Source organism: Triticum aestivum, chromosome 1B, assembly GCF_018294505.1.
Source record: "Triticum aestivum cultivar Chinese Spring chromosome 1B, IWGSC CS RefSeq v2.1, whole genome shotgun sequence".
NCBI lineage: Eukaryota > Viridiplantae > Streptophyta > Magnoliopsida > Poales > Poaceae > Triticum > Triticum aestivum.
In genome coordinates, this window is record NC_057795.1 from 28,450,238 (window position 1) to 28,474,655 (window position 24,418).

General features: G+C 47.9%; 1 protein-coding gene across 3 annotated transcripts; it reads left to right on the top strand.

The window, feature by feature from the left end:
- Positions 1–1,420: 1,420 nt before the first annotated feature.
- LOC123105054 (F-box protein At5g49610) lies at positions 1,421–18,365 on the top strand. 3 transcript variants are annotated; one of them, XM_044527047.1, is made up of 4 exons: positions 1,421–2,384; positions 2,525–2,712; positions 17,264–17,305; positions 18,035–18,365. In XM_044527047.1, exons 1-2 carry the CDS (start codon positions 1,530–1,532, stop codon positions 2,549–2,551), a joined length of 882 nt encoding a protein of 293 aa, XP_044382982.1. In that variant the 5' UTR covers positions 1,421–1,529; the 3' UTR covers positions 2,552–2,712; positions 17,264–17,305; positions 18,035–18,365. The 3 variants fall into 3 exon arrangements, with proteins under 3 accessions (XP_044382982.1, XP_044382975.1, XP_044382968.1); XM_044527033.1 differs by having other exon boundaries at positions 1,422–2,712; XM_044527040.1 differs by lacking the exons at positions 17,264–17,305; positions 18,035–18,365 and adding an exon at positions 3,041–6,500 and having other exon boundaries at positions 1,421–2,712.
- Positions 18,366–24,418: the final 6,053 nt, after the last annotated feature.

The following is a 24,418-nucleotide window of genomic DNA, read 5'->3' on the forward strand; positions in this document are numbered from 1 at the left end:
TTGTTGGAATTGGCAATCTTTTGTTGTAGTCGGAGACCACCTGAGTATCTGTTTTTTCTTAGAGCTGATGCACAGAGATGTTGGAACTGAAGTGCGAATGTCGCAACCAGTGTGCGAAGATGCTGGAATTGGTGTTATCTGAAGCTGCAATGATTGTCGGTGGTGTGGCAACCGTGGATGGGCGAAGCTGCAACAGTGGACAACGAAGTTGCAATGGTTTTATGGGGGAGGAGGGAGTAGAAGGGAGGAGAGCACCGGCCACCGGGCCACGTAGCACCGGTCACCGAGAGGAGGAGGGAGTGTAGGAGTTGCAGGTGAGGAAGGCGGGGGAAACATGAAGGAAGTATTTTCCTTTTCTTTTGAGGAGTAAACATGAAGGAGAGATGCAGAGATGAAGGAAAGGAAGACAACGTAGGTGTGGGGAGATCCAACCACGGCGACTATTTCTCGCTTTAAACGAGGCGGTAGTTTGCTCTCCCTGAAGGTTTTCCCCCCATCGCGTCGTATTGGGCTGGCCCATTCGCGCGTGCGTAGGTAGTAAAAATAGCACAAGAAATTGAAGAAGATGAAGTGCATTCGAGGATCAAACCCGGGTCTCCTTGATAGGAGATAGCGACCCTCGAAACCCGCTCTGTGTTGAGTTCGTGATGTAATGTAGGGCGCGACCTACTTAATGTAAAAGAGACGATTTTCTCCACCATTTTTTGTTTTTATTTAGTTTTCTTCATATTTTTTTGTTTTCTTTTGTTTCTTTTCTTTTTTTCTCTGCTTTTTCATTTTTTTCATTTGTTTCTTCATTTCTTTTCTTTGGTTTATTTTGTTTCTTTTTCATTTTTCATTTCTTTGGTTTTCTTCGTTTCTTTTGGTTTTCATTCTACATGTTCTGTATATGTCAACAACATTTTTCTTACACAAGTTTAACACTTTTCCAGTACAAATTTAACATTTTTGTAATATGTGGTCAACATATTTTCTATACACGTTTTTCAACATTTTTAAATCCTTGATTAATATTTTTCAAATAGAAGATTAATTTTTTTTGAATCATGACCAACATTTTTCCTTTGGTTTATTTTGTTTATTTTTCGATTTTCATTTTCTTGGTTTTTCTTTGTTAATTTTTGTTTTTCATTCTAAATTCTTATATACTTGTTCAAAATTTTCCAAATACCTCTTCAAAAAATTTTAAACACATGATCGACATTTTTTCAAATACTTGTTCAAGATTTTTTTTTCAAATGCTTTTCAACATTTTTTTAAATACTTGTTCAACATTTTTTTTCAAATGCTTAATGCGAGATAGGGGTGCCCAGATCCAACGGTGAATACTGTAGGCAATCGTGCGGCTGCGGTCGACCGGCCCAAATCCGGGACGGCCGACCGACACCTAGTAGTCTCCCGAGAAAAGGGAGCGGGGCATCTCAATTATTTTCCCCATTTCCTCTCCCCTTGTTCCCCACAGCAAAAATCCCCAAACTCGCCGCCGGCCGGGGAGACGGCCACAGGCGGCGTCGCCCCTGCGTAGTACCATGGAGAGGACCACCGCAGACCCAAGATCGGTGCGCCGCCACCTCTCCTCTCCCGGCGTCGCCCTCCCCGAGGATCTGATCGTGGGGGAGATCCTCGTCCGGCTTCCGGCCAAGTCGCTCTTCCGGTTCCGTGCGGCCTGCCGCTCCTGGTGCAACCGCACCTCCACGCACCAGTTCATCTCCTCCTTCGGCCGCAAGCTTCCTCTCGTCGGTCTGTATTCGAACCCCCTGAAAAGCTTACACGACAAATCTGGCCTCGAGTGTGTGGATGTTCTTGCCGCCGCCAACAACCTCAGATCTGTCCTCACTTTTGATTGCTACTCGAACTGGCTCTGCGCTTCCTTGGATGGCCTCTTGTTGGTGTCCTACGGCAATGGTCGCCACATTATCTGCAACCCTGCCACCCGGCAATCGATCCCGCTCCCTCAGCTCACCGGAGGAGTCGTTGCAGGCTTGTACTCGTCGCCCACCGCCGACAGGGGCGTGGAGTACCGTACTCTGTTTTCCAAGGGAAGACTCCCCATATGCAATCCCAAGTACTACATCCTCACCGTCGGCTCACCAATGGAGCCCAGACCCGTCCAGCTGCCTGAGGAACCCGACAATCTGAAGATAGCGTTGCTCCACGGCATCAACGATCCCACTCCAAGCCTGTGCCATCGGCCAACAGTTATGCTCAACAGCTGTCTTCACTGGGTGCCAGAGTCATGCCGTCATGACAAAGTGGTTGTTTTCGATACGGTGGCCGAGTCATTCAGATCCATTCAATCTCCGACTGCCGCCCAAGAAAATACTCGCTTGTTTGAGATGGGCAGTCAGCTTGGCTTCAGCTTGTACAATGGCAGAAGTGATACAGTGAGCATTTGGTCCCTGCATGATTACAACAATGAGATCTGGGCGCTAAGGCATTCCATTAACTTGTCGATGGTGGTCACATCCTCGATGAGAAGTTACATGATTCTCTCTGACAAAGGCGATGTGCTAATTTCCTGCAGAGGTTCTGGCCAGCTTATTCACTGTGATACTGAAGCAAATGTACTGAACCAGTTAACATGTGAACCAAGAGATCCAAGCTTCACTGGACATTGGTTCAAGGAGAACATTTCGAGGCATGATTTCTTCCAGAGGAAAAAAGGGCAGCGCCTGAGGCAGCAGACACGCTTTCTCAAAGGCCTCTAAGAAGGTAATCCCCATTTCTCGATGCGTACATGCCTCTTTCCGTCTTTACATATCGCTTTTCTGCCTTTGGCTAATTTGAATCATTAGTTTATTCATATGAAGTGCCTAATTCACTAGGTTCATCTGTCTAATGAAGTCATAATTTGCGGTACTGTAGAGGGTTCTTGGTTTCTGTGGACTTGGTGCTCCAATTTTTCGTTCAGAGATATTAGCTTTGATTCTGAATTCTCTGTTTCTCTGTGGGGTTATTGGTTCTTGTGAGGGGCTTGGATTCTTGTTCAGACATACTAGCTCTTATTCCGAATTTTTCCAAAATAATTGTTGAAGAACAGGACATGGAGGACCTGAAACCTCTTCAGGAAGGTGTCCCTTGTCGTATTTGGTTTGTCCCTTCGTGCTTTAGCTATTGTGGTTTCAATGTGGTAGGGGAGCAGGAGTGTGCTCAAGGTTGCCTTTACTGGAGCTGTCTGTTTGATTAGCGTGAATGGGGAGAACTGACTTCTTTGTGACATATATTATACAGAAACAGCGTACATCCTATAAATTCTAAACTATGTCATCTTAAGTCAAGTGGTTTCTGATAGTTTTTTTTTTTGCGTGGATGGTTTTGATAGTTATTATATATTCCCATACATTAGGCACACACCCTGCAGACCCTATATGCTTGTTGTGTGCATATGTGTTGTTCTGGATGTCTTTATCGAATATGAATGTAGTTTACACAATGTACCTTTTGGTTCCCAAATGAACAGGACCTGTGATATTTCAAATTCCCATATCATTGTAGAGTCATTAAGTTAGGAAAGTGATATTGTCAGCTTCACGGGGGACATGGTACGCTGTGCCTTATGAGCACCACTATGAGCGACACGTCCGCTTCAGCTTTGTGCCACCATCCCGTGGGTCGCGCTGAGCTCTCGATGGTTGAGTCGATGCGAACCGACTCAGCCTGTTGTCTGTTTCATCATGACCGCCTAACGGGTCCGCTTGGGAAGGTGCCGTTTTGTACCCCGAGAGATTTAGTGTAGCAACTGAATGGTGTAGGCCAATGTGGTGCCCTCCAGGCCTATATTAGGAGAGGACCAAGGCCGTAGCAAGAGGATGGATCTTTTTTTGTTAGACTCTTGGGAAAGCTAGCTCTAGAGACAAACTCAACTGAAGGTTAGAACTAGGAGAAGAGCAAGAGAGCTATTGCGAGCAGTAGTTTGTAGCCACTCTTGTACACAGATCAAGAAGAAGAGCAGGACGTAGACTGTTACACCTCGCGGTGGCTTTAACCTTGGTAAAAATCTTGTGTCTTTGTCGTGAATATTGCTGAAGTGTGTTATGCCTTGGTTGAACAACAAAAAGGGGATTAACCTTAATCCCTGATGTCGACCATCACACGTCGACATCTAGCACGCCAGGTAGGGGGCATGACTTCAGTTTCTTTGAACCCGATTACCTCAGCCATGTTCTTGCACGAATCTCGATGGCAACGTCAGCGACGCCAGTCATCACCAGCGCGCAAGGGTCCTCTCGGCATGGATGACCACCCTAGTGCATCGGGGAAGCCTAGTTGACTTCTCGCCGTAGGGTGACCGACAAAGGAACGGTCTAGGAGGTAGCAATTAACCATCCATGTTCTCCTTCAACGCCCTTCCTTTACGATGGTAGAGGAATCCCCCATGGGCGTTTGGCTCTGGGAGATTGCAGGTTTGGTAGGCGTCGCCCACCACCAGTTCACAGTCAAAAGTGCCCGTCGTAATTGAGATGACGACCTCGACTCCCTGGGGGTGCAAGACCGTGGCGTGCATCCGTTGAGGTGCTTCCGCACCCACTACGCGTCACCAGCTCAATGTATTGGCCCGAGAAGTAAACACCACGCTCCCAAGTATCGACGCGTCCTGACAGCTCAAATGCTTAGACATCTCGATCACATTCAACCGTGATGACCACCCCAGGAGCATGATGGGGTGGGACAACTTCCATCGGTGGTCCCTCGATGATTTGCAACATGAAGGTAACCAACATGTTGGTGGATGGAGGCGTGGGCCTCAACATCTTCTCCCTTAACATCTTCGAAAAGATGCAAGTGCCCCCAGGGCGCCTGCGACCGACGAAGTCGTTTAGTGGCGTCACTCCAGGGGTCACGGTGCCGCTCAGGCACGTGTCCTTGATGGTCACCTTCGGCACCAAAGATAACTACCGGTCGGGAAGCATCGTTTTCGACATTGCCAAACTCAACTTCTCTTACAACGACATCCTCGGGCTCCCGATGCTTGTAAAGTTCATGGCAGTAGCTCACTACACCTACCAGACGCTCAAATTGCCCAGGCCTCAAGGCTTGATCTCCATACCGGCCGATCTTCGGAGCTTCGTGCTCTATGCGGAAAAGCTGTATGTGACAGTGGCCGCTTCAGCCGACGACATAAGGATCGACCTGACTGCTCGGACCTGACCCAAAGAAAGTCTAGGCTTTCTTCTGACGGCGTTGCCATATTCAAGGAGACACCGCTCGGTGAAGATCTAAAGAAACTACTATTGACCTAACCTTAATTACTATAAAGTAGATAAAAGTAAACGACAATGTTCTTCTCTGCTTTTATTGACAGGGTCGGCGCCTTTATGTAATAGACAAGACTTGGCCAACAAGCCTGAATTCTATTCAAACTCTAATACAATCTCTAAATTGACTGGACTCTTTCCTAACAAAGATGCTTAATCAACTATTACTCTAATCAAGGGATAAGACTCCACGTTTGATGGGATCGTCCACATAACATCTGTCCCTTAAAAAGTAGCTTGTCCGCAAGCTATAGGTTGCCACTTGCCTTGGGTGCTACCATATGTGGAGCTATCGATCATAGTTATCAGCCTTGATGAAGAAGAGCCGCACACGCCGGTGGCCCCGAACATAAATCTTGTTGCAGTTGAAGGCCTTGGCGATGACGTTCTGCTAACTCGGTAGTAGTGAGGCACTGAACCTATTGTGGTGGGGTTGGCTTTGGAGTGGTTGATGACAAAACATGTTAGTGGCGCTGGTGGGGAAGGTATTATAGCTGTGTTTATCGCAGGAAGATAGCAGGGGCACAAGAGCCCGGTAGGACCAGAAGGCTAGTGTGGTGACATTGTTGGAGGGAAATGCCTCTGATCATAGGCCTTGACGAAGGAGGTTGCGGTGTTGAGGTTAGATGGTCGCTTAACCATCGGGCACCCTGCTGTGTACAGAAACCATTGTTGGGACAGTGTTCCCGGCTCATTGTTGCGCCACATGAGCGCTAGAAACTTGCTGGTCTAGTCGACAATCGAGGAACTGAATGGCAAACGTGCTAACTCGCTCAAAGGATTTCGTGCGGAGTGATGGCCCAAACCAAACATGCAAGCTTCCTTGAGCTGCTCCCATGTTGGCATGCCGAAATCGCGCTCGAGTTGTAAGTACAAGAACTGAGTGTCATTGGTGAGGTGGTACGTTGCAGTCCAGACCTTGTCAGCTTCGGCCGTGCACTGTGAACGAAAGAATTGCTCGCACCTATGGAGCCAACTCAGAGGATCGATCGAACCATCATACGTAGGGAGGTCGAGCTTGTGGAAGTGAGGTACACGTGAACTGAAACCTGAGCCGAGGTGATTGTTAGGTTGGAGCGAAAGGGAGCAGATGGGCAGGGTGGATCCACAGATGGCTTGTGCAGGGGGCGCAACCAGCGACGTATGAAATCGGTTGGCAGGTGGAGACATGAAGATGGCAGAGGCGGTGGTGAAAATCTTCTGCTGCTACTGCTTATGGTAGGGCTGCTGTTGGTAGGTGGGTGGCAACATTGGGGTGGGATTTGGGGTGTAGGGCCAGGGTGCCAAATGGTCCAGATTGATATTAGAGGGTGGCTGCGATGAGTAAGGAGATGGCTGGAAGTGGTAAAAGCCGGTGGCTGATGGTGGTTGGTAGCAAAAGTGACGGGGTGGTGGGGGTGGGCAATCTGCTTGGCAAGGTCTGGCGGCGGCGACGATTCCCCCGCTGGAGAAGGGAATTCCAAAGGCGCTGTTCGCGAGGGGTAGCACCAGGGACGAGTCGTCACCGGCGAGGAGGGCCTGGCCTTCAAAAGCGGCTGCTGTAGTCATGGAATCTGGAGGTGGGTGCAAGTCCATCAATCGTTGCTTGAGCGTTTGCAAGCGCTGCACTAGCCCGGCGAGGAGCGTCTGGACCTCTACTCGTTGGAGTGCGAAGGCCTCCAATTGCTTCGTGATGATCTTAATTCGCTCCACAATCTTGATCTCGATTTCTTTGTCCGCCATCTAGATGGATTTGATACAAAATTGGAAGACCTACTACTGACCTAACCCTAATTACTGAAAAGTAGATAAAATTTAACGACCATATTCTTCTTTGCTTTATTGAGAGGGGTCTGACCCTTCATATAATACACAAGACTTGTCCAACAAGTCGGAAATCTATTCAAACTCTAATACAATCTCTAAACCGACCGGACTCTTTCCTAACAAAGACGCTTAATCAACTATGACTCTAATTAAGGAATAAGACAACATGTTTGATGGGCTGGTCCATATAACAAGATCCCGTGAGGAACGCCCAAATTGGTAACCGACTCATTGCTAGATAGGAAAGCGTGTTGGGCGTGTTTTGTTGGATATTCTTGGGGTCCCCGGGGACGCGATCGAGCATCGCTTATTTGTGTGCCCAAGCGCATGGCCTATATGGCAAAAGACATGCCGACAAGCACTCGAACGAAAAGATATCATTCTAGCAAAAGTGGATAGACTATGGAAGGCACGCTTCATGCGAGAGGTGATCCACCCCAGGTGGTTTGCCAACCCCGTCATTACCCTGAAGGCCAACGGCAAGCCGAGGATGTGCGTGGACTTCACTGACCTCAACAAGGCCTTCCCCAATGACCCTTTTCCTTTGCACCACATCGACCAGATTGTGGACTCGACGACGGGATGCAGTCTCTTATGCTTCCTCGATGCATATTCCGGGTGTCACCAGATTCGCATGGCTAAAGAGGACGAGGAAATGACAATGTTCATCACCTCGGTGGGAACGTTCTGTTACATTCACATCCCTTTTGGCTGAAAAAATGTTGGGCCTACTTATCAGCGAGCCATGCACATTGCACCAGTCCAGATAGGTCACAAGATTGAGGCCTACATTAACGACCTCGTCGTAAAGACTAACAATCAAGCCACACTCCTCAACAATCTTGCAGAAACCTTTGACGACCTTCGCCGTGTGCACATGAAGCTTAACCTCAAGAAGTGTGTTTTCAGTGTGCCTTTGGGAAGCTCCTTTGTTTCCTTGTCTTGAGCAGTGTCATAGAAGCCAACCCCGGGAAGATCACTGTCGTTGATCAAATGCGTCCGATGACGTGCCTCAAGGATGGGCAGTGCCTCAGGTTGCATGGCAGCTTTGGGAAGATCCATCTCCAAGCTCGGGGAGCGAGGCCTCGCTTTGTTCAAACTCCTCGAGAAGCTAGGTCCATTCGAATGGACCCCATAAGTCGAGCAAGCTCTACAAGGCCTCAAGCAGTGCCTCACCTCTCCGACAATCCTAGTGGTGCAAAAGCTGATGAACTGCTATTACTATACATCGCGGCCACTCCCCTGGTCGTAAGTGTCGTCTTGGTGGTGGAGCAGGAGAGTTGGGGTCCAAGCTCAGGCCTGAGCCCGCATCTCCTGCATCCAATCAAGCTGTTGGGTCCAAGCTCCAGCAGCTTTTGAGATGGTAGCCGATTGCGATCTAGCAATAGCTCAAGCTCCCGTCCAGCCCCGAGCCCGAGCTCCCCTCTCCCAGCCTCGGGTTGGTGGGGGTGGGGGCTAGCTAGTCAGGGAGCCCGCACAGGCTCCCCTACTTCAAGGATGTCGTGTACAACGACCAGTCTACTTCATCAGCGAAGTCCTATGCGATGGCAAGTCACGATACCCGCAAGTCAAAAAGCTCCTCTACGCAGTCGTAGTAGCATCAAGGAAGTTGTGACACTACGCAGTCTTAGCGGGCATTCTCGAAGGATGTATGTAGAGTCAACATGATATGTTCCAAGCTCAAGCCAAAGCGTGCAAGGAAACGAGCAAGCCGGCGACCATCTGCACGCACCATCTCACATGGGGCCTCTGTTCAAAGTACCAATGCTAACACGCGACATTACTTGGTCGAACAATGGCATTCTCAAGGCGAATATAAAGATTGACCCAAACAAGCAGGGTCAAACAATTAACCAAACCGTGCGAAACAACAACATACAAGGTTTCATTTACAAGCTCAACCTGAGCCCTCATCACATGTTGGTGCCCTCTTGATGATACCTCGCAGGTCACAGGCCCCAACAGTGTACTCAACATCCTTGCTGACCTCTTCAAAGAAAGACTTCGGGTGCCGGTCTCCCGGACGTTCCACACCAATGGCCCAAGATTCATGTTGGCATCATGCGCCCGCACGTCGACAAGCACCTGGCGGGCTCCCTCATATGCTCCAGAGAAGAGCCAGCCATCCATCTGTTGCGGCGACCTGCCAAGATGAGCCAACACACTGTCGAGGTCGGATTGAAGCTCCGGACCCTCACAGAAAATAGTCCCAACAGTGACCCCAAGCGTGATCGGCATATTCTTCACCGTTCTGCGACCTCCTGGAGCCTGGCATTAACATTGTCATTGTGGATCTTCGGGCGCGGTGCTGCAACACGCATGCAACATACGCGTCAAGCAAGCACTCAGACACAGACACGAAAGAAACTGAAACAACAAAATGCTTACCTTGAGCCGCGGCAACAAGATCCTGGCAGTGCTGCTGTGCCTCGCCCAGCTGCGTGGACATGTCACCGTTAATCTTCTGGAGACGAGCGACCTCCTCATTCCCACAGGCCAACTTGGTCTGAAGGCTGAGCTCCTTTTTAAGGGCCTCGAGCTCATTCGGAAGCATGCGCTACTGCTCTTTACTTCCTTGCAGTTCACCGCACAAGGCATTGCACCCATGTCCAGTTCATCCTTGGCAGCATTCATGGCCTGCTCAGCCTCTGTACTAGCCTTTGTGGCCTCGTCAAGGTCACGGCAGATAGCAACTGCCTCCTCGCGAGCTAACAGAAAAGGAAACAACATAACAACGAAGGCCGCGGAAAGTGTGAATAACAACTGACATGCCAGGAAAAGACCGTTACCTACAAATCGCACCATCAAGAAGACGCAGTATCCCGACACTGGGCATCCAGTTCCTCCTGCAAGCTCGCAAGCTGGACTGCAAGCTCATAGTTTTGGTCAGCGAGAGGCTATAACAATCAACGTTAGAAGGCGAATTAGATTGAGGCGGACAAGCACCAAAGGAACCAAGCCCGACATCCTAAACGGAGTCGCACTTGGCCTCGGGGGCTACTACCATCCAGGAGGTAAAACAATCAGCTTGTAACCAGACTCCGCCGAAAACCACACATTCCGCATAGCGGAGCAAAGATACTTCAAAGCTTTGTCAGCGCCACCTAGCGTCATGGCGAGCTCCTTCGGAACATGGAGTCTGTATTCCCTGGCCTCTAGGAGAAAAGAGGGAATCCCGGATACATCAAGATCCAGCTTAGCCCTCTTTCTTCAGGGCTCCAAGCCAGATGCGCTAGCCCGGAGCGGCATGGTCGCCACCGACTCCGGTGAAGGGCAACATCTCCGACGACAGCCTCCCCCGCGGCAGGCTGCACTACCGCCTTCACCACAGGATCAGCGACCGCGCCTTCGGATTGTGCCTCAAGCATGGTGGTCGGTGGGCTCACCTCTCAACAACAGGTGAGCTCGCCTCCTTGCCCTCCACCGCGGCCTTCCCCGTGGCCCGACAACAACAGGTTGGGCGGAGGGACCTGTGCAACACAAAACATCGCGTTTTCAGAAGACACCGTGAGCACAATGGGAGCCGCCATGAAAAAATGACCAAATGTGCTCACCTGCAGCAAGACTACCAGCCTCCACTGGCGTGGCCTCCGAGTGTTCGGGCGCACAAGGCAGGCTAGCCAAAGCAAACGATGTGATGGCCGTGGACACGGTGGGGCCTGCAACAGTTACGACCTACTTACTGGGAGGTGCTGCCCTGCCAGTAGCACAGAAGTTAGCAAGAATGCAATCAAGGGTGGCAACCTGAACTTTTGAAAACAAGCTTATCGGGGTGCATCCACAGAACAAGCTTACAATGGTGGTCATGACCTAGATCGCATCCCTCTGCCTGTAAACCCTAGCCTCGGCCGTGGATATAAGGGGAGGCTAGGGGGCTCTAATTCCCATCTACTCTCTTGTAGAAGAACTCTTGGTAGAAATATACATCTCTCTGTAATCCCTCGCACAAGGTATACCCACCATGAATAACAATAGCAAGCAGGATGTAGGGTATTACTCTACCATAGAGGCCCAAACCTAGGTAAACCACCCGTGTGACCTCCGATCTCTGACTTCCTGCTAAGCAAGGGATTTGACAGTTTTTTGCATTGTCACCTACTGAAAACAGATGCAAAGAGAGCTAAATGGCGCCTCACTACTCGCTTCGTGGCTTTGCTCGTCGGTGATGCTTACTGCAGACTTCCGCCTCTAAAAGCCCTTGGACACTGGACGAGCCGGACGACAGCAGGGCACATAGGGCGGTAACAGGCTGAAGACGCACTCCCATCGGCGATTTGCACGTGGTTTTCAGATCTGGCCTCCGACACCACCCAACGAAGGATCTCTGCCATGCCAATAGGAGGCCCACGCTAGTCCCATCCAGAAGCACTCTTCGGGGGTGGCCTCATGGCGATTCGCAACGCCAAAAACTTTAGTTCCACCTCGACCCTCTCATCGGGTGCACAGATCTCCTGTGTCGAGAGGTCTCCCAGGGTCGGAGAAACGTGGGCTCGCGCATGCGTCCAACATCTCCGGCCTTGCCCTGGACCAGGCGGCATACACCTCACGAACCCAGATCGCTTGCGCCAACCGCAGCCTCATCAACAACTCTTCCCTTGCCCTCGACGCAACCCTGGGAACCGGCAATAACCGGCAACGGCCTGAGCGACCTTGCCCATGCCGGTGGCAGAGGCGGAGGAAGAAAGAGAACCACAACGGCGAAGTGGTGTCATGATCGTGTGGCAAAAAGTGCATAGAGGATGCCAATGGGTGGAAGATGGATTGGAACGGCCTTTTGAGGAGGCAAAGGCGCAGGCACCAATCCTGTGAGTAAATGCAGGGCACGACTTCCACCACTATCGTGATTGGGAGAATTAAGCGGCAGTTTTTACCGCGCACGAAGACCAAGGCGAGCGCCTTTTCTCCCACAATGATGAGCTGGCACAACAATGGAGGCGCCTCCACTTCTACAGGAATGAGCTGGTGCCCGCTCCAGCCCATCAAGAATGGGCGCTCCCATTGGTCTTGCCTTCTTCGTGGCGCTGACAGTAGCCCCCGGCCCTGACACATAGCCATGGGTAAAAAAACCTGTCTTTGTTATGAAGTTTGCTGAAGTGTTTTAGCCCCTTGACAACATCAACAACAACAAAGCGTTTAGTCCCAAACAAGTTGGGGTAGACTAGAGGTGAAACCCATAAAATCTCGCGACCAACTCATGGCTCTGGCACATGGATAGCAAACTTCCACGCACCCCTGTCCATAGTTAGTTCTTTGGTGATACTCCAATCCTTCTGGTCTCTTAACAGACTCTTCCCATGTTAAATTCGGTCTACCCTGACCTCTCTTGACATTCTCCGCACGCTTTAGCTGTCCGCTATGCACTGGAGCTTCTGGAGGCCTGCGCTGCATATGCCCAAACCATCTCAGACGATGTTGTACAAGCTTGTTTTCAATTGGTGCTACTCCAACTCTCTATCTCGTATATCATCATTCCGGACTCTATCCTTCCTCGTGTGGCCACACATCCATCTCAACATATGCATCTCCGCCACACCTAACTGTTGAACATGTCGCCTTTTAGTCGGCCAACACTCAACGCCATACAACATTGCAGGTCGAACAACCGTTCTGTAGAACTTGCCTTTTAGCTTTTGCGGCACTCTCTTATCACAGAGATTGCTAGAAGCTTGGCGCCACTTCATCCATCCGGCTTTGATTCGATGGTTCACATCTTCATCAATACCCCCATCCTCCTGCAGCATTGCACCCAAATATCGAAAGGTGTCCTTCTGAGGTACCACCTGCCCATCAAAGCTAACCTCCTCACACCTAGTAGTACTGAACCCGCACATCATGTACTCGGTTTTAGTTCTACTAAGCCTAAACCCTTTCGATTCCAAGGTTTGTCTCCATAACTCTAACTTCCTATTTACCCTCGTCCGACTATCGTCAACTAGCACCACATCATCGGCAAAGAGTATACACCATGGGATATCTCCTTGTATATCCCTTGTGACCTCATCCATCACCAAGGCAAAAAGATAAGGGCTCAAAGCTGACCCCTGATGCAGTCCTATCTTAATCGGGAAGTCATCAGTGTCGACATCACTTGTTCAAACACTTGTCACAACATTATCTTACATGTCCTTGATGAGGGTAATGTACTTTGTTGGGACTTTGTGTTTCTCCAAGGCCCACCACATGACATTCCGCGGTATCTTATCATAGGCCTTCTCCAAGTCAATGAACACCATATGCAAGTCCTTCTTTTGCTCCCTGTATCTCTCCATAAGTTGTCGTACCAAGAAAATGGCTTCCATGGTCGACCTCCCAGGCATGAAACCAAACTAATTTTTGGTCACACTTGTCATTCTTCTAGCGGTGCTCAATAACTCTCTCCCATAGCTTCATTGTATGGCTCATCAGCTTAATTCCACGGTAATTAGTACAACTCTGAACATCCGCCTTGTTCTTGAAGATCGGTACTAATATACTCCGTCTCCATTCTTCTGGCATCTTGTTTGCCCGAAAAATGAGGTTGAAAAGCTTGGTTAGCCATACTATCGCTATGTCCCCGAGGCCTTTCCACACCTCAATGGGAATACAATCAAGGCCCATAGCCTTGCCTCCATTCATCCTTTTTAAAGCCTCATTGACCTCAGACTCCTGGATTCGCCGCACAAAACGCATGCTGGTCTCATCAAAGGAGTCATCCAGTTCAATGGGAGAACTCTCATTCTCCCCATTGAACAGCTTGTCGAAGTACTCCCGCCATCTATGCTTAATCTCCTCGTCCTTCACCAAGAGTTGGTCTGCTCCGTCCTTGATGCATTTGACTTAGCCATATCCCTCGTCTTCCTCTCTCGGATCTTGGTCATCTTATAGATGTCCCTTTCGCCTTCCTTCGTGCCTAACCGTTGGTAGAGGTCCTCGTATGCCCGACCCCTTGCTTCACTGACAGCTCGCTTTGCGGCCTTCTTCACCATCTTGTACTTCTCTATGTTGTCTGCACTCCTATCCAGGTATAGGCGTCTGAAGCAATCTTTCTTCTCTTTAATCGCCTTCTGCACATCATCATTCCACCACAGGTATCCTTATCTTCGCTTCTCTTTCCCCTGGACACTCCAAACTCCTCCGAGGCCACCTTACGAATGCAAGTTGCCATCTTCATCCACACATTGTCCACATCCCCTCCTTCCTCCCAAGGGCCCTCCTTAATGACCCTCTCGTTGAACGCCCGAGCTACCTCCCCCTTGAGCTTCCACCACTTCGTTCTAGCGACTTTGGCACGCTTATCCCGCTGGACACGAATCCGAAAGTAGAAGTCAGCAACCACCAGCTTATGCTGAGGTACAACACTCTCCAGGTATCACCTTACAGTCTAGGCACGCACGCCTATCTTCTCTTCTCGAGAGGATGAAATCAATCTAGCTAGAGTGTTGGCCACTACTAAAAGTCACCGGATGTGATTCTCTCTTTCTAAAGAGGGTGTTAGCTACAATCATGTCGTAGGCTAGAGCAAAGCTTAAGACATCTTCTCCTTGATTCCTGATGCCATAGCCAAAGCCCCCATGCACCCCTTCAAAACCTGTGTTAGATGTACCCACGTGGCCATTGAGGTCTCCTCCTATGAAGAGCTTCTCGCCAATCGGTACACTCCTAACCATGTCTTCCAGGCCTTCCCAGAACTCCCTGTTGGTGTTCTCATTGTGGCCGACTTGCGGGGCATACGTCTACTGCTCCATACTTGAGGCTCTTGTTGATCAAGATGCCTACGCCATTTCTGTTTGCCGCCGTCCCCGTGTACCACAGCTTGAAGCCGGTATCCTCCAGTTCCTTCGCCTTCTGTCCCCTTCATTTGGTTTCTTGGACGCAAAGGATATCAACACCTCTCCTCACCGCTGCATCAACTAGCTCCCGAAGCTTCCCTGTCAGAGACACTACGTTCCAGCTACCTAAGCGAATCCTCCTAGGCTGGACGAACAAAAAAAAAGAGGATTAACCTTTCCCTGATCTCGACGATCACACGTCGACAGGTATGACTTGTTGTTTTGACATAAAAATCTCCTCCCTTTCTGAAATGGAGAAGCCACATTTTCTATGCATCTTCTGCTTAGTAGTGCTGATAAATGGCAGCAGGCACTCCCAGAGTCACAGTCATACTTTTTGTTGACATAGATTGGCACGCAGGTTAATCCTCCATGCACCATAGATACTGCAGTATCAGAGGTTTCAGATAGCCGCTCATGATGAATGAATCGTGCGAATATTTTGTAGGAAATAGTACAACAACAACAACAACAACAACAACAACAACAACAAAGCCTTTAGTCCCAAACAAGTTGGGGTAGGCTAGAGGTGAAACCCATATTTTGGGTTTCATCTCCATAAGAGTGGCTGAGTTTTTACGTTGGCTCGCCAAGCCTATCACAACCCTCCTCCTTTACCCGGGCTTGGGACCGGCTATGTTGAGACAACATAGGCGGAGTTTTGTAGGAAATAGTAAAAGTAAAGAAATTCTAACAGAATGGGTAAAAGTTTTTCTTACTTCATACACCATCTTGTCATACTAGACCCGAGTTTCATAGACAGTTTCATAGACATTGCCTGAAGATATTTGTACTGTAGTTAATTGCTTTGTGATATGCCATGAGGCAATCATTAATGGACACCACTACATAGCGGAGCCACATAGGTGCCTCCCGGTGCGGCGGCTCCTGGGATACACTATACACATAAAAAACCTATTGTTCTACAACGGTATGTTCGCTGGTGGGACAGGCCTCAACTTTTACATGTTGCTTTCACCTCCCCGGTCGTACTTCTTCTCCAACAAAAAAGCTTCACATATGATCCCGTGTCACTTTCACCTTCTAGCCATGAGCTTCTCCAACAGACTTCACCAGTGATGTTGACCATTAGATCTGGCTGCCATGAAGAAAAATTAGGGAGGAAACCAGGGTAAAAAATGAAGCTTTTGAAGGAACGAACTGACAAAATTGATTTTGTGTACTTGCATACTCCCTAGTTTCCAGATTAGTTGTATCAAATTTCCAGATTACTTATATCAGGTTGTCAGATTAGTTGCGGAGCTTGCAATGCTTGGATTTTACTGTACTACTCCTAATTGCCTCATTGGTTTAATCAGGTTGCCAGATTGGTTGATTCCCGGTACCCAGAATAGTGGCTGAGATTGGTGTACTTGTTTACCCCATAGTTTCCAGATTAGTTGTATGTACTTGTCAGATTAGATAAACCAGGTTGCCATATTAGAGAACGCTTAGTTCTCAGAAATAAAAAATTATCTAGTTGCCAGATTAGAACTTTGTAGTACCCACTACAGAGTAAATTACTCCCTCCGTCCCGTAATATAAGAGCGTTTTTGACACTAGTGTAGTGTCAAAAAAACTCTTATATTACGGAACGGAGGGAGTAGTTGCCAGAATTCACTGTGCATAATTAAACCGGAGCAAAAAAAGGAAAGTGAGTAAAGGAAGATCAGATTAAAATGGGATAGCCCAAGCTCAAAATCATACACATACCAGATCCGCCAGTTTGCCATCTAATGCTTGACGGAGGCATCATCTTTGGGGCCTTTCTTCGCACATCTATGATGGCAGTGTGGTGTGGGGCTAATAGAGAGATAGATTCGTGGAGGAAGAAGGTGGTGTGGGGTAGTTGTAGGAGAGGATCTACAGATCTCCAGCGCCCCGCCTCACCGAAGGACGGGCGTCCGCACGCTACAAGTTAGGACGGGCGTCCGCACGCTACAAGTTAGATTATCCCATCATTAATTTGTCCAGCTTTTTACGTCATACACTGTTTTGTCACACTAGACCTGAATTTCATAGACATTGCCTGTAGTTATTTGTTTTTATGCTTGATCCTACTTTACTCATGTACCGTTGTACTTACTACGTTTCTATTTAATTGACGTCCTTGCTTGCTAATGCTTTTCCAAAATACTTGATGTTTTGAGTCACTAGTCCACCTTTCCCACCAGTTTTCCCTACCGTGCCCCTGCTCTTGCTCCACTCTAATGCTGCATGTTTGGTAACTAGCAGCAAAATGAAGGATAGAAAGGAGATTCCAGCAGCCTCCTTAATCCGTCTTAAAATTCTCAAAACGTCAATTATTTTGGAATGGAGGAAGTAGCTTACATCTTATTATTAAGTGCTTGATGGCTTGGAGCTACTGATTGTTGTGGTTCATTCTGATTGCAGATAATGCTGGAGTGATTGTCAATCTCCAGGTTGAGATGAAAGGTCAGAACAATGACTTCTTTGCAACATATATTATACAAGAATAACGTCAATCACGCTTAAATTTCATACTGTGTTATCTTTTTTTTATTTTCTTTTTTTGTGAATCTCATACACCCTCCGTCCGGAAATACTTGTCGAAGAAATGCATAGAAATGGATGTATCTAGAACTAAAATACGTCTAGATACATCCATTCCTCCGACGAGTATTTCCGGACGGAGGGAGTACTCTGTTATCTACACAACAAGTGAGTTTTGATACTTATATTCCCGTACATTAGGCACACATTCTGCGGACCCTATATGCTTGTTGTACATATATGTATGTGCTGTTCAGGATCTCTTTGTCGAATATGAATGTAGTCTACACAGCGTACCCTTTTGGTTCCCAAATAAACATGACATGTTATATTTAGAATCTTGATTTCATGGTAGAATAGATAAGTTAGGGAGTGGTATGCTTTGTTTATTTTGAGTTAAAGAATTTGCTTCCTTTGCTGAAACGGGCAAGACACATTTTTTGTACATAATATGGCGCTGATAAATTGCAGCAGCCACTCCCAGTCACACTTTTTGTCTACTAGCTCAGTTTTCTTGACTGATGTCTGCTTCTGAAATTAATGGCACTGCTATCTCTTTTTTGTGCCATCTTATTCCTTTTTTTTTTGGTTTGTGAGGTCTTGCAACCTTACGATTTTCTGACAATTAATGTTGTTATTTTTTGGTATTAGGTTTCAAGAGTATTTCAGATGTTGCAATACCACTTCTGTAGAGGATGCACAGGGAGAGAATGCACTCACAAACTTCCTGTTCGGTTAAGACAAAAAAGAAAACGCTCTGTTCTGAACATGTTATGATGTAACTGGAAGACCTTCTCCCTCCGAACAAAAAAAAGTGTCGTTCAAATTAGAATTAAACGGCGACACTTATTTTGGATCTGAGGGAGTACTTATGATGATGTTGGGTTCGAAGTGGTAACGTAAATTATAGCCTCTAATCCTTTGACCAGTGAAGGATTTACCAAACAAATATAACAACTGAACATGGTATTATTTCCACTCATCTGGTCAGTCTTGGTTTCAGATTTTCTTGTTGGTGAGAGTTAATTTCAGTTTGGTTTTGTTCCATGTGTTGTTGTGTCTGTAACAAGCTTAGTGGTTTACTGTAACTTCCGATGGCGAGGAGACAATAATATATGTTGGGGTCTTAAATAGTACTCCCTCCGTCCGGAAATACTTGTCATAGAAATGGATACAAATAGATGTATCTAGATACATTGATTCCTCGGACAAGTATTTCCAGACGGAGAGAGTAGTAGTTGTTACTTGCTGTATGGTGAATCACACACAAAACATCAGCAAGGAGAAAGAGCACCAGCCTTTGTGCAGCCAGCAACTTGCAGCTAGTCGCCTCTAGTTCGATACCCTACAAAAAAGGTATCGCACCCGCAAAAAAGGCAGCGCTCCTGCGACACGTCCCACGTGCGCGTCACGGAAGATTAACCAGCCGCTGCCGGAGCAGAGTCCCCCGCCTCCATCCCCTTCCCTTGCCGCCGCTGATCCGCGCCGCCGGTGGGGGCGCGGTGGTGCTGGGCGGAGCTCAGAGGCCTGCCTTCGTCTTCGTCTTGGTCGTGGAGGGTTGGCCACAGCGGCGACTCTCGCCTTGGTTGGCAGTGGCCGGCGTGGGCACTGCCCAGATCCGGCCTGTCGTGACCCAAAGGAGTCCCGCGGTGATTGACCCTGCTATTCTTCGTGCTTCAAAACTTTAATTTGCTTCATGTGGGTCTCCTCGATCTGGACACCGACGGGTTCCGGTCTTCCTCTCAGAGATCTTAGCTTTTGGTGCATGGCGTCACTGGATATCTAGAGCGGAGTTTATCCAGTCGGACACGCCCTCATCTTCAGCCAGAGAGGCTTCATGATGGTGTGGCACGAAGCTTCGTTGTTTTGCCAATGCCATGGGACATGGTCTAAGTATAGATTTCCACCGCGTTGACAGTGGTGAAGAAAGTCATGGTGGCTGCGATCAGAGACTTGTAATGGCGGAGAGAAGTTTTAGTTGCGTTGAAGAACGGCGGCACATGTTCTTGTGTGTTGGGTGCTGAGGACTTACAACGATGACCTTGGCAGGAGGGGGCGGCAACACAAGTAGATAGCTGTTTTAGGGGTGCTTCTTGAGTACCGAGCCGCGATCTCCGGGGTGAAAGCCCAAAGTCTGGCCTTTATTGGTTGTACCTGGCAATGGTCTTGCGAAGGCATTGTTTTTGGGATTTCGGACTCTCTCCAGGGTGAAAACTCAAGATCCTTTATCGGACGGCAATAATGACTGAGCATTGTTTCTTTCTTCGAGGCTACGTTTTTTGAGAACCTCTTCTGTTGTTTGAAGTGTTGTCTTCGGTGGTGGTTAGAGTGTCGCTGTTGCGAGTTTTTTTCATCACTACGATGGGTCCTTTATTTTTATATTTCTCTCTTTTTTATTTTTATATTTTTGGTTGTGTGCATCCTTGATGTCTTTCGATATCTTGTTGATGCAGAGGCTGGGTATAATTGGTATCTTCGCGATATTAATATATTCCCTTTATCAAAGAAAAAGTTCGATACCCTACAAACCAGTGACACCTACACGAGGTATGCACCAATCAGTTCACTCAAAGCAGTTTCATCTGCAATGTTTGGCACAGTTTCATCTGCAATGTTTGTCGCAGTATCACATCATTGAGCTTTTTAAATGAGATACTTGATCATGTGCAGTAAACGAGGGTAATGTGCATTCTGATCAGATTGTGCAGGAAAGCCAGAAACTGTTACACTCATCAAGTGTTAGACTTGGCCAGCTGGCAGTTTTCAAGGGGGCATTCTACTCTCGGTAGAAACTTTGCACAACTACCCAAAGATAACGTAAGAGCATCTTCAACATGCGTGTTTCGCCTCGGCGCGGTATAATTTTTTTACAGCATTAAAATAGTCCTTTTGCGTACTGGAGCGATGAAGAGATTTTCCAGATGCACAAAAACACGGCGCCCAATCCGGCGGCCCCACCTGCAGCAGCCCACATGCACACCCATCTGCTAAGTTTTTTGTTCGCGCTCTATTTTACAGCGTCTGCTGGAGCGCTGTTTTTTGTCTCCGGCGCACAAAAATGATGATTTTTAACGTGCAAGGCATTTTTGGGCGCCTGTTGGAGATGCTCTAATAGTAGCTCTCGGCTACTTAATCTATCACCAACGCCCAGATTAAATACCCTCATCTACTCAATGGTTCGTCGATGTAAGAAACACCAGCAACCTGCGGAGAGCAAAATCCAGGGAACAGGGGTTTTGAACTTTGAAGAATGAACTGTAAGATTGCATACGACGTAATCGCATTCGTCTTCCTCATGATGCCATTCCCAACATTTGTAAAGGAGGAGGCTGCTGCTGTTGGATCAAGAAGCAACCACATATAGCTCCCGTGCGTGCAAGAAACGGCGCGAACGGTCGACTGGGGGGGGGGGGCTCTTCCGGGCAAATTACGGAAATTGATGCACCCACAGTCGTTGAAGAAGAAGCGGTAGCCTACAAACTTTCGGGTCAGAGCGGAGGGCTGCGCTGGCACGACCGGATTGATTCCCCAACATATAAATCACGCAAACAAAGCGCCTTTTTTAGAACAATCCTCTAGGCTTTATTACTGAACTGAAATAGTTACAGGGATGCAAACGAAGCGCCCTTTTTTAGAACAATCCTCTAGGCTTTATTACTCAACGGAATTAGTTACAGCAATATGAACATCGGCATGGGAAGCAGCGGCGGAGCGTACACCAAACTTTGGGGCGGGGGAGGGGGGGGGCAACTAAAGAAACGGAGGGACAATTTCACTTGGGAAGGGGAGCCAGCGCCCGGGTTGGTCATGCCGACGCTCCACCACTAAGGCTATGTTCGGTTAAACCTCTCCTGGAGAGGATTGGGGAGGTTTGGACGGGATTGACGTGGATTTTAGCTTATTGGGGAATGAATCCTCTCCAATCCACTTCAATCCTCTTCAAAACTCATGCAACCGAACAAGCCCTAATGGGGAGATCCCAACCAAACATGATGACCTTGAGAAGAGATAAACAAAACCCAGCAAGATTGTGAGCATCGATATTAGAGTTCCAAGACTCATACTATAAGAAATCACACCTAGCAAAATGAAGCTTCCTCGAGGCAACCTCATGCACAATGGCTCTCCTGAGTTTATGTCACTAATTGTGTTGCTACAGTCCGAAGAGAACAATGTGGTGCAGATTAAGGTCGTCTGTAAGCACCAGAGTTTCTCTGCATGCCATAGCCTTCCGTGTTGAAGGATCTTTTTTTTTGCGGTTGAAACTTTCTACTCTCTCCGTCTAGGTGTGTAAGTCATCTTACGAAAACCAAATAATCCCAAAACACTTAGGCACGGTACATTGACTCTCATCTCGTTTCTTGTTTCATGATATATCAACCAATAAGAGATGTGGGTCATGCATGCTTTAAATGATTTGAGACTACCAAACATGACATGCATTGGTTAGTTCATTGCATGCATTGTTATTAATTAGCAAAAACACATTAAGTTCTCTCGTTTTCCCCTCCACCTTGGTCACGGTGCGCAACATAAGATGACTTACACACCTAGACGGAGGGAGTATTACTTAAGTGGTAATGTCACGGTCTGTATTACAAAGCTCAATAACTTCTGACAAGCCAGAGTTAAGCCAAACTACGGTTCTATTCTCTGTTCTAGCATATTTTGCCAAATAGTCACTAACAACATTCTGGCTACGATGAATATGAGTAAAAATAGATGTACGGAGAGATCGAAGATGCTTGATTTCTTCCACCAGCGAGGTCAATACCGATCTATCAGTGGCCCCCTCGTTAATCATCCTCACAGCTTGTAAGGAATCCATCTCAATATGTATAGGTAGCTCCGTTCTCTGAATTGCAACTGATAATCCCTCCATACACGCACTGAGCTCTGCTTCCAGGGCGTTCCTGCAAGAGTAAAGCACCCTGCATGATGTAAAGATGATCTGGCCCGTGCTGTCTCGAAGGACCATCCCAGCACCTGCACCCCCATCGGCCGACCAGGATCCATCAGTATTTAGTTTTGCCCAACCTTCCACTGGCACCGTCCAGAGAGCATTCGCCACTGGTTCCGCTCGTTCGCGAGGCAACATAACCTGATCGTAAGGAATGACCTGTTTCCCCTTCATCCGCTCTTCCTCAGAGTAATTTAGCGTCAAGAGAGAATCTAAATAGCCCACGAGGAAGCTTTTTGATACCTCCATTGGTGGGGGTTCCTTGTAGTGAGTCACCTCATTTCTGTTATGCCATACTCGCTATAGCGTCAGCATTAGCATGCATCGTTCAATTTCCCCTAGTGGCTGCAGCACATGAAGTAGCCACTCGGTACCTGTATTACTCACTTTTTCCAGCTTCGGCAAACGCCATACAGTACTCATACATCGCCACATTTGCACCGCTAGGGGGCATCTGCATAAGGCATGAAAGGCGTCTTCCTCCTCACGTCCACAGACCGGACAGACACCTGAGAGTTCAAGCGTCCGCTTATGTTTATTCTGCCAAGTTGGAAGTGAGTTGATAGCAACGCGCCAGGCAAAGTTCTTCATAGTGGGAAGAACAAGGCTCTTCCATATCATCTTCCAACATGTACGATGGCCATCTGGAGCAGTGCTCGATGATTCTTCTGTCAGTCTACACGTCTCGTTGAAGGCCAAAGTGTATGCCGATTTTACTGTAAATGCGCCACTTTCTGTTGGACCCCAAGCAAGCAAGTCATCACCAAGTCTTGGAGAAGCTCTTATTTTCAAAATCTCATTGATGTCACAAGGGAGAAAGGATTGTTGTAGCAAATTGATATTCCAGGAACCATTTTCTCTTAAGAGTTGGGAAACCCATCTGTACCGGCATACACCTTGTGCTGAAACTGGCCTGTATGAGAAGGGCCTAGGAATCCAAGCATCCCTCCATATTCGAATACTCCGCCCGTTTCCCACTCTCCATACCAGCCCTTTCTTGAGAAGCTCAAGGCCATGGCTGATAGCAGTCCAAGTAGAGGAGGCGTTACCAGAGAAAACCGTATCCTCTAATCTGCCATTGGGGTAGTACTTACTCTTTAACAATCTTGCGCATAGGCTCTCAAGCCTAGTTAGGAGCCTCCAGGCCTGCCGCACCAGGAGGGCCTGGTTGAACAACCGGTAGTCATGGAACCCCGCACCTCCTTTTCCTTTTGGTTGTTGCAGTTCCTGCCAAGACTTCCAGTGCACCTTCCATTTCCCTTGTTCTGCACCCCAATAAAAGTTTCTCACCATCACCGTGAGATCATCACAGACAGAGTAGGGTAGTTTAAAAACTCCCATGAGAAACACCGGAAGGGCTTTCGCGACTGATTTAATCAGAACCTCCCTACCCGGTTGGGCTAAGTGCCCATCTCCCCATTGCACTAGCCTCTTCATTAGCTGCATCTGTAGATTTTGAAATCTACCTTTAGACATTCTGCCATTGGGTGTTGGTAGCCCCAAATACTTCTCTTCGAATGCAATGCTTGTAACAGATAAAACATCCCGTACATCCTCTTGGTCATTCATCGGGCAGGCTTCACCAAACATAATAGAGCACTTGTTATAGTTTAGTAACTGGCCTGTAGCACTTGCATACAGGTCTAGACAGGATTTAACTTCTTCGGCTTGTGCACGAGACGCCTCAAAAAATAGGAGTGTGTCATCAGCTAACAAGAGGTGTGATATGCCAGGAGCACGCCGACAAACCTTTATTGGAGTAATCAATCCCACTTCAACACATTGTCTCAGAATTGCAGACAGACCATCAGTCACGAATAGAAACAAGAAAGGGGAGAGCGGATCACCTTGGCGAAGACCACACGACGGTGCAAATGAATCCAAGAGGGTTCCATTGAATCTCACAGAGTATCTCACCGATGTGACACAAGTCATAATCCAGTCAGTCCATCGGTGAGCAAAACCCAACTTTTCCATCACTTGCTTCCACTACAAGAAATATGTCAACTTATGACCTTCTGTCAGTGACCCTGGAAGAATTGATCATAGATTTATGACCATTTGAGACCAATTGG